Source organism: Pelmatolapia mariae, unplaced genomic scaffold (assembly GCF_036321145.2).
Source record: "Pelmatolapia mariae isolate MD_Pm_ZW unplaced genomic scaffold, Pm_UMD_F_2 NODE_ptg000648l+_length_32141_cov_1, whole genome shotgun sequence".
Classification (NCBI taxonomy): Eukaryota; Metazoa; Chordata; class Actinopteri; order Cichliformes; family Cichlidae; genus Pelmatolapia; species Pelmatolapia mariae.
In genome coordinates, this window is record NW_027052329.1 from 1 (window position 1) to 10387 (window position 10387).

At 42.2% G+C, this 10387-nt stretch overlaps 1 protein-coding gene and 1 non-coding gene across 2 annotated transcripts; both read left to right on the top strand.

The window, feature by feature from the left end:
- Positions 1 to 2842: 2842 nt before the first annotated feature.
- Positions 2843 to 2924, top strand: trnas-cga (transfer RNA serine (anticodon CGA)). The gene has a single exon. It is a non-coding gene; the product is annotated as a tRNA-Ser (tRNA).
- Positions 2925 to 3310: 386 nt separating this feature from the next.
- LOC134623425 (perilipin-2-like) lies at positions 3311 to 5621 on the top strand. Its single transcript, XM_063468573.1, has 6 exons — positions 3311 to 3331; positions 3499 to 3703; positions 4454 to 4536; positions 4640 to 4853; positions 4913 to 5073; positions 5346 to 5621. Exons 1-6 carry the CDS (start codon positions 3311 to 3313, stop codon positions 5619 to 5621), a joined length of 960 nt encoding a protein of 319 aa, XP_063324643.1.
- Positions 5622 to 10387: the final 4766 nt, after the last annotated feature.

Here is a 10387-nt window from a genome sequence, read left to right on the forward strand (position 1 = left end):
CGCACAGTGTTGTCTCCATCGATTAAGAAGTGTTACTTGCCCTGTAATTTAAAGCGGGTTTTTCAGAAGGATATCGATCGGTGCACTTACACCGACTTGTTCCAGGAGTCCTATGCAGGCGGGAGGGGGGCACCACGCTGACCTCCCTCACCAGAGACTCAGCTATGGCTCTGGCCGCTTCTCCTTGCTGCTTCCTTTTGGGTACGCTGCAGTGGGATTGAAGGATGTTAGCTATACCTATGAAGCGCTCTCTGACGCAGCTGTCCGAGCACTTTGCTTTCTTACCTCACGAGGGTCAAAGTAGGAGCAGGTTAGCAGGTTCTCCAGGTGGCCGTACCTTTCTGGCTGGGTCTGCTTCAACATGATCATCGGGTCGGTTTGCCTGAGGAGCGAGCGAGCTGCGCCCACCTCTCTCATTTCAATGAGCTCCATAACAACCTGTTGAAGAGAAACGTGATCAATTGAGAATAAACAAATAAAGCCAAGGAAAGCATTAGCTGAACATCCAAAGACTTACCTGCTCATAAAGGTCAATAAGTATGTTGTCAGGCAACTTGAGAGATTCAATAGCCAGCAGGACAGAGTCCCAGTGACCCTTGTTTATATCTGCAATAAAGCTTTCGATGCTTTCCACTGTGTTGAGGGAGACGGTGGTTTCCTCTGTAATGTGGTCAGCGTCCGGTAGAGGTTGTTCTCTTTGAGGTACTGCATTATCAGGCGGATCACACTACGGAGACAAAGGGGAAATGTTCACAGAAACAATATCTGATTTGGGATGGTGCCACACGTGGGCACAGCCTTAAAAGGAAGAGGTCGCAGCACAAAAGGCCTGTCTCATGTGGACTTTTGTTCCACTTTAGAGCCACCTGCTGGGCATAACGCTGTCCTATCCACAATCAGAATCAGGACATTTGATCAATCCCAGAGGAAACTGTGTGTCACAGTTGCTCCAAGACAGTAAGAACAGTAACTAAGTAAACTAAATTAAATAATACAATATACAACAAAGCTACAAAAACAAATATACTAACTACAAATAACTCTAATTATAAATATCCCAGTATATTACAAATTTAAATTTCTACAATTGACAGTCAAGGTGCCCCTTTTATCTTCCTCTCTGCTGGACGTTCATTTTTATGGTTTCACGTGCACCAGTGGCACCTGCAGATTAAACGAACCTCACCCACTGATTCCACAAGCCAGTGCTTTTGTACTAAATTAACTCCACTTTAAGCAACACAAAAATTTGACATTCCTGCAGTTGTCTATTCCTGCACTCCCCACAGGAATGACTAACCACCACCACCAACAACAACAACAACAAGCACACCCACACCTTTACCAGGGGGGCGGAGAGCATCTTAGATCAACAGGCACATGTGGAGGAAGCAGCAGCCCCTGACTGCAAAACAGTCCGAACCCCCTCACACACACACACACGCACACAGCACGACTACAACCATTTGAGCAGCCTCACGTGTCAAATTAACCATACTGGTCGCAATAAACTGGATATCAATAACACTGGAGGTTTCACAGCAGACAGGACAGCAAAAAACAGCGCAGTTTCGAACACAAACTCTAAAGGCTCCGTTTACGCGGCTTATTTTAAAAGGGGAAATAAGCAACGATCCCACACACAGAAGCAAAGATATGTCACCTAATAAGCGATGAGTGCATGACAGCAGATAAACCTTATTATTTTCTCTTAAAGTCAAACAGGTGGTACAGTCCGATCACTTTTTTGTGCACACAAACAAAGGCAAACAGAAGGCGCACTTACTCCGCGGGCTCCATCTCCACAGCCATACTGATGCTGATGTTGTCTCCCTGCTGCTGCAGCACCGGACTGACTGTTGTGGCGGCTCAGCTCTCCTCTATAAGCCACGTGAAAGCCGTGTGCTGAGGACCACCCACTCCACGTGCTTCTCCTGTGTCTCCCATTATTTTATTTTATTATTATTTATTTATTTTTGCGGTAGGCACCATTCCCAAACCCTGTGATACACCCCCCACCACCACCCAACACACTCCCTCCCTAGGAGTTGGGGGGGGGGGGGGTGACTGAAAAAAACGGTTTCGGAGCACGTCGCGTGCAGGAGACGCGTCTGCCGCAGCCACAGCAGCAGCAGCGCTACAGACAGAACCTCGTGGCTCAGAGCGTGCTCCTCTGTGGGGGCCAAAACATCACTCTTCATCACTCTGGCCGTCCTCTAACGGAAACCGCCTTTTTGTCCTCAGCTCATCGGTATGCGCACACAGACCTGAGTGCGCATTACGAGCATCTTTACAGTATCAGTCCCCGTAGAGCACACGCGGTGATTAACTTGCCTTCCCTATAATTAGGCGCTACGGTTATAAAGATTTTCCCTGGCAGTGGGTGTAAATCAGCCGCGACATTTGCTTTGTTTAAACGTTTAGTTTTTTACAGCCTGCTTTTCGGCATATAGGCACACATTGCACAGATCTGCGAAACAAACCCGTCGGAAAGCCTCGTTAATCCATAATTGGGTGTTTACCCTCATTAATTCTGCGGCGCATTGGGAAAACTAATAACCTCCCAGAGCTCGATTATCAAACAAGCAATCTGTGGCAGCTCACACCTAATTCTTCTCACATTTACGTAATATTGTAAGTATTTAGGCCTTTATTTCACTCTCTTATTTTGACAGCAGGCCTGTGTGAGGTGATTAAAGCAATAAATGAATCCCATAATATGAGTATTGGCTAATATTTAGAGTTAGGTATGAACATGCGGCTACTGCTGACTCCCGTTGTCAGCCCCATGTGGCATTCTTCTTCTTCCTCTTTAATTGGTTGACCTTTTTGTTGATATATAGCTGTGATGGCCGAGTGGTTAAGGCGTTGGACTCGAAATCCAATGGGGTTTCCCCGCGCAGGTTCAAATCCTGCTCACAGCGTTAGGGTCCTCCACCGGACAGGTGAAGTATTGCAACGTCACCCTTTAATGTCGGAGGTCAATAAAAAAAGAGGCATTATTATTCTCTGTAACAACATTAATTAAAAATCCTGCGGGTGATTTTCACACTTATGGAGCTTAGACCAGTATGGCTATTGTAAGCAGACGTTTAATTTGTGACCTTATTCTTGCTATGAAATCACGCGAGATTACGAGGAGAGTTAAGAACAGGTGGGCCACTAATTGACTCTCCCACGCTATTTGAGCGGAGGTTTTCGCTCTGGTTGCTTTATTTCATTTTAGCCTTTACACTGAATATGTGAAGTTGCCGAAAAAGATTTACATTTTAAATTGTTTTTGTTCTTGTTTTCTCAAAGTGTACAAAAGATGACAGTAAACAACAACCAGGTGAGTACAATCAAACACTCTTAGTCCCTGAGTCCTATACTTTTACTCAAACACTAAATGTTTTTTATGCTCATTTGGCATTTAAACGCGAAAGAAATGAAAACACTTCTTTCACCATGGCTTTCACACCAACTTGGCTTTCCGACTCTCTGCTATCTCTTTTGCAGAAAGCACCCAGTGCAGCTGCCAGGCTGGCGAATCTGCCCGTTGTTCGTTCGGCTTGTGCCAGACTATCGGTCTTGTACACGGGCACAAAATCCAGGCATCCCGGCCTGAAGTCTGCGTGTGAAGTGCTGGAGAGCAGCGTGACAGCTGTAGGCAGAGCAGCTTGTTACAGAGCGTCACCTGTCATTGTTAAACTAGAGCCCCAGAGTAAGTAGCTACTGTTAGGACTCTTCCATAAAGATGTAGGAAATGACATTAGAGCATCTGGTTTTCTCCGTCTTTCAACTACCTTAATCTGTACAGAAACTGGTGTAAACACCCAGATCCTTCTGCAATGCAAAGGGTTTTTGTGAACATTTTAAAAATATTTTTATTCGGATTGTCTCGCACAACGAGCTGTCTAAAGTCGGGTTTGGAGTTGGAGAAGTTTTAACCAGCACTCACTGCCACTTTAAGTACTGCTGTAGCCCAGCTGCTTCAAGGTCCAATGTAGTGTATTTCAGATGATTGTTTGCATATTTTGATTGTAACAAGTGGTTATTTGTGTTACTGTCCTCTTCCTGTGGCATTAACAAGGCATTTTCATCCAGAGTTGTTTCTTTTTTCTATTCACTGTTGTGTGGGGAAAAATCCCAGTAGTTCAGCAGTTTCTGAAATACCCAGACCAGCCCGCCAGGCACTACCATCATGCCATATTCAAAGTAATTTCAATCATCTTTCATGCTGGGTTTGAACTTCAGCAGATCGTACTGACATGCCTGAATTTATTGTTTTGCTGCCATGTTGGACTGATTAGGCATTAGTTTACAAGCAGTTGAACACGTGAACCTGACAGATTGCAGCATCAGGATACAATGCATTACATTAAAGATGAGACTGAAATGACATTTTTCATTGACCATCAGGTCAAAGTTGCTTTTTGGATAAACCCCAACACTATTCATGGGTATATTTCAGTTTCCTATGCAAATGATGTTGCCTGCAAGAGTCTCGACTGGCTGGAGGCTTCATTCTCTGTAATTCTGTCATCCACAGAAAAGGTAACACTTCCTTTCCTCGTTTAAGTCCTTATAAGTCACAACAGGTCTACAGAGTCTGGAATAATAAAATATTTTATGTTATGATTTAATTTTCTTTGCTCAGATTGTTATCCCTGCCAAAAACAAAATGAATGAGATTCAGGCTGGGATGAGCACTGCAGCCAATCAAACCATTGACTGGGTGATGAGGAGGATGAATGATGGCATTAACCAATCACCTCTGAAGAGGGTCGTTGGTGTGACAACTGTGGGACTGGACACAGCTCTGAGCTTGTCAGAGGCTCTGGCGGACCAAATGCTTCCCCCAACACAAGAAGGTAACCTAAAATTCATTCATTAGCTTTCTGTGTGATTTTTGCCATTTAGTTCCATTTAGATGCCTTTCTTTTCTTCGTATCTCTAGAAGAAGCTCGCTTGATGGAAGGTTTTGAAGTGGTCACGCTCAGGGGCCGTTACCCTGAGCGACTGTGCTCACTCACTGCTAAAATGTGTAGAAGGCTTTACCATGAAGCTGGATCCAAGATTCAAGCTGTTCAGGTGTGCTGTTAGCTGTTCTTGATGTGTTTAGCACAGAAAATGTACATAAAACATTAACCTAAGTATCTGTACCTCCCACTCTGCATGTATGTTTTTACTTCCCACTGTCTCCAAAGTGCTTGCTCATAGGGGGTTGTCTGATTGTTAGGGTTTTCTCTCTGTTGTAGGGCCTTTACCTTACAATATAAAGTGCCTTGAGGCGACTGTTATTGTGATGTGGTTCTGTACAAATAAAATTGAATTGAACTTGTTGAAATTTGTTTTTTACTCAGGAGGTAATGAGGAGTTCACCTGGGCCTTCAGCTCTGGTTCAGAACTTGCAGACCAGCTGGCTGGCCCTGGTATGGAGTGTCCAACGGCTGCCTCAGTACCTGCAGAATCAGGCGTTCTCTGGGTTTTTCTTCATCATTCAGATGTACAACTTAAACTCCTTGCCAACCCAGAAGAAGCAATCTAATCAAGGCAGAGGTTATCTTCGTACCTCCGTGCCTCAAAGGGGTGTAGCCCAGAAGGGGAGGGCTACCAAGAGGTCTGGATTTGACAGCTAATGTAACATTAAGTAATGCATGCGTCATTGATGTCATTTACTGTAACTTTTTGATATATGTGAGTATATGTGAGCTGAATTTGTCATCTTACTGGTCTAAAATAAATATCTGAAGATTCATAGACTTTGATCTTGTCCTTTCAGTTGGATAGCTGCTCTGCAAACAATCACTCAGTGGCATATTCTCCAGTTGCTAAGCTTATAAATGACTCTGTTCTTGGCATTTAAAGTGCTTATAAACTAAGGCACCTTAATTGGCACAGACTGAGACCATAATTAACTGGAGGACATCCTCCCAAAGCCCTGTTCATACAAACCAGCTGACTGCCGATTTGGGAGGCAGTCGGATATATTTCTAATCTTTCCAACTTTCTTGCTGAGTAAATACAATAATAGTAAAAGGAAGCTGAAGTTTGTTATTATGGTTGCACGCAATAGTCCTTATATATTCATGTAGTCTGTTATTTCTGCTGCTGTTCTGTCTGGTAGCAGTCTTTATGGATGCATCCCTACTGAAACCCAGACTGGCACACTTGTTTTAGCCCATATCTGACAATTCCAGCTATTTTTAGCAAGTTATGACACTTGCTGTGTCACTTCACATTTTCTCTTGTACAAGATTTTTAAAAAACAAATAGCTGGCAAAAAAACCCCTCTTTCTCAAAACATACTGAAGCTTCATTTTCTTTGTAGTTTTGATGATGATCACCAAAATCTGCAAAATGTGACTTTTTGACAGTGTGTAACTTTTACTGATGGACATAGTGTTAGACATACTAACCTCATTTGACTATATTGAAAAGCTTTCCTTCACATGCACTCGATAAAACCAGACTCCAGAAAAGAGTGTTTCCTGCAGAGCCAGTGAAAATGTGGAACAGTTGGGTAAGGAATATGAATTGTGTGCAGAACACACCATCGCAGCATGTGCAAATTACTAAGCCAGGCATAGACATTAAATCTGTTGTGTATGCCTATACTCATTAAAGAGATGTAAAAGAAGCATCAAGTAAAATAAACTACACACTAAAAGTGATCGTAAGCAACAATAATGATGATGATGATACTGTTGTTTACTGACACCTCTCAGCATTTGGCTGATTGTTTTTTCTGTCCCTCTCTGCTACACATTTACTTTTTATCTGCTCTGCGTGTCTGATAATACTGCTTTCCTGTCAAAAGAGAAGGGCTACATGGCCGCTTATTTACTCGCCATGGAGACTGGAGAGGCAGGAAGTAGTCTGTGATGAGTCGTGCCAGGCTCAGGTCCTTTGGGGTGTGGAGAACCTTAACATTTCACAGTGATGGCTTGTGCAATCTTTTGTTTGTGTCAGCTGTAGAGGTGGTAACACGGAGAGAGACAAAAAGCAGTTTTAATAGAAGGTGAAGAGGGCCAGCTCTCCCCCTACACCCATAGAGGAGTTTCGTGAGAGGAGGATGTTAGCCAAGCACATGTCCATTATGGACAGTACCTGTCACCCACTGCATGAAACCGTAGAGGCTGGGAGCAGCTCCTTCAGCATTACTGTCCTTCATCCAGACTGTATGTATGTATTATCAGTCCCACTGAACTTTGTGCACAGAGGAAAAAAAATCATAACTGGAATTTCCCCAGTGAGAGATTAATAAAGTCTACATCATGTTGTAAGTGGCAATTTAGCACATGACCCAGTTTAATCATTGAAGAGGTTAAACCTTTCCTACCCAGCATGAAACAAAACATTACCAGCAGTAACATTACTTATTTTGATCCAGCTTGTTAAAACACAAGACAGCGTTGCAGACAGCCTAATTTCAATCCAGCCCCTACACACCTCCAGCCTGTTTGCAGCCAGTCTCTGGTGGGGGTAGGGTATGAAGCCCTCCACCATAGTGAGCCTGCATCAGTGTAAACTTTACCCACAATCAATGAGGATTCAGCACTGACACACACAGCAGATATTTTGAAAATATTCTGTTTATTCATTTGAGATTCTTAAGGTTAGATATTTAAGATACATAATTCCACTCTTCCGGTGATTTACAGAATATGAGCTTTCAATATTCATTCAGATGTGTTCTAGTTCTAAATTTTCTAGATACCTGTCTAATGACCTTTTGTCATTAGACAGTTTTTCTTATGTAACTTTTCAAGATGTTCAGTATCTTGAATATCAGAGAAAAATATTAGAGATTTGCAGACATTCAGAAGTACGTTCTTCATTGCGAGGAACATCAAACAATGATGAACGTTCAGAAGGAGGTTCTTCATTTGGAAGAACATCTGACATTGGCAGGCTTGAAGATCTTATATATGTGGTTCTTTGCTACATCGGAAACTGTCTTGAGCAGCACTGGTGCAAAGTTTGCAATGTTGTTAAGTAGAATTTCTTGAGGATATTTCCCTCTGATTTTTGTCAGGATGCTCTGGACCATGTCATCTCTGATGGAACGGAAGAAGACAGCCTGACTTTCCATCGCTGTGAGAGTTTTGGAGACGCGATCCAAAGTGGCCTTGGTAACACTTTTTGGAGAGTATGCTCAGACTCTGGGAGGCCATGTTCAAGAGGGGGTGAAGAGGAAGCTCCCAGAATGCAGGGAACTACCTCTATCACCACTTCCTGTGTGGTGAGCAGTTTGGCTCTTTGTGGTTCCTGCTGCTTCTCTTTAAGGATTTCAAGATAATCCTTCATCTGAGGAGTTTAGGCATTCAGTGTAGCTGGACTGTTATAAACTGTATGTCAGATGTGAGTCAATGAAATTTAGGAGGTATGGCCTCTGGAAATTTAAGGAACATCTGAGCTTGAAATTTCAAGTTCTTCAAAATCTTCTAATTCAAACTCCCAAAGTCTTCAAAAGAAAACACATCACAAAAAGTCTTTCATTTGTCACTGCTCTCTGAGTGTCTCTTTGCTCTTTGCCAAAAGATCTCTCAGATCTTCAGCAGTGATGCCTAAGGAACTCCATCATTATTGCAACCTAAAAATAAAAGGAGACATTTAATGACCACCACTCTCAGGTCCTCAGATTATATGATATTTTATGTCAGTTTTGGTTTGCATGGATCTGGGTCTTACTTGAGCCCCATAGCCAGGAAGATGCCAGCAGATCTTCACAGCTATGTCATAAACGGATGTGTTGAACAACACCTGTCAAAGAAATAACAAGTTACTCATTGTTACTTAAATTTATTCTCAGTTAGCTTTTAAAATTACATCAAATTCTTTAAACTGTTGAAATGCAGTAAAAACAAAAACTGTGACATACCCAGATGGGTTTGTAGATTCCTCTACTTGCTTCCATTGAAATGTTGTAGTTGTATCACAGTTGGGAACAAAAACTGTCAAATGCTCTCCAACGATTGCATAAGGTATATTATCTGCCTGCTTATCTCCGTTTTCTTACTCTAGATGCGAACTTAAGCAGTAGAGCAATGGCTTACAACACAGTGGACTGTGGAGGGGACTGATGCATATATTTGAAGCCTGACACCATCCAGTTTATACACAGCTTTGGTCATTTGGATAAACTGGCCCTTTAATCCGCCCAGAGGAAGAGACCTCTGTGTAATCGGTAGAGTCCAAAGTCCCAAGCACAATACTACTACTACTACTACTATCACTACTACTACTACTAATAATAATAATACCCCAAATAATTAAGTCACTAATTACTAGGATGCCTTCTGATATGTTTTCTTAGTTACTGTTTAGAGGCCACACTTGTTATGGTTAACAGGAGTTCAGGGGTGAGCGATGAAAGTGATACTACATTAGAGTCTGTCTCTGGACTGGTTGTTTGACTTCAGCAGGAGGTGGTTAACCCACAGTTGCCAATGGTTCCCTGGTGGGTGGGAGGATCATACTTCAGGTTCAGTATTATAGTTAGGTTCTTCCTGGTCTGAACCTCAGGCAAGAACTGAGTCAGTTTTTTAAAGTTCTGGTACCGAAAGACAACTAAGACAGCCACACCATCACCTGTATCTGACCACTCACCGTTAATGATTTGTCTTCTCAGTGCTGCCATAATATTTTCGGTTGCTAAATACAACTAGAGCAGAAAATTCACTTTTGAAAATTCAATACTAAAGTCCCACATTATGAAAAGTTACTCCAAACAGTCTACAAAGGTTTTATTTCTGTCTACCAAAGCACATATAATTGAAGAGATTTTTGTAACTTCACTTGCCCAAAAAGCAAATAAAGAGATTAAACAAATTTACTCAACGACAGTCAGAATTACCAGAGTTAGCAGAGCTACTGTAGCTCGGTTTATGGACTTTAATTAGGAGGCATAAGAATGGTGAGATTTTACATGGTGTAACTTTAATGATGCTTGAAAATAGGCAGGGACTGCACTGCTTCTGTCTGAGCCTGTTCAGTCAGCACACAGTCTGTTTAATATGTGAATAATAAATATGACTTTTCCTCCCTTTCCTAATTAAAAGTTCCCAGTAGGGTTTTTGAACTTTGGGACCATGGAGCTGTGGTTTAAAAAAAAAAACCCAAAAACCTTGCACTGTGATTACTATACTTCTAATTTGTGAAGAATTACTCTAAAGCTTTTAGCAATGTGGACAAGACAACCATTAACTGAAGTATAAAATTATGCGCACCAAGGTTCACATCTCGACCAATGGGGTCAGGAGTAAATTGGAGTTAATCACTGTGGCAAATAAATTCAATTTACCACCAGAAAAAGACAGAAATGGCAGTAATACTTTTTAAAACGCCTAATGACCCAAATCAGGTAACTTAGGTACCTGCTTAACTGCTCAGTAATACAAAT

What these genes read in the sequence shown, in the direction of transcription:
- LOC134623425 (XM_063468573.1), top strand. Translation starts at nt 3,311, where the DNA reads ATGACAGTAAACAACAACCAG. An exon ending in TGACAGTAAACAACAACCAG is followed by an intron (nt 3,332 to 3,498) that starts GTGAGTACAATC and finishes TCTCTTTTGCAG; the next exon opens with AAAGCACCCAGTGCAGCTGC. An exon ending in TGTTAAACTAGAGCCCCAGA is followed by an intron (nt 3,704 to 4,453) that starts GTAAGTAGCTAC and finishes GGTATATTTCAG; the next exon opens with TTTCCTATGCAAATGATGTT.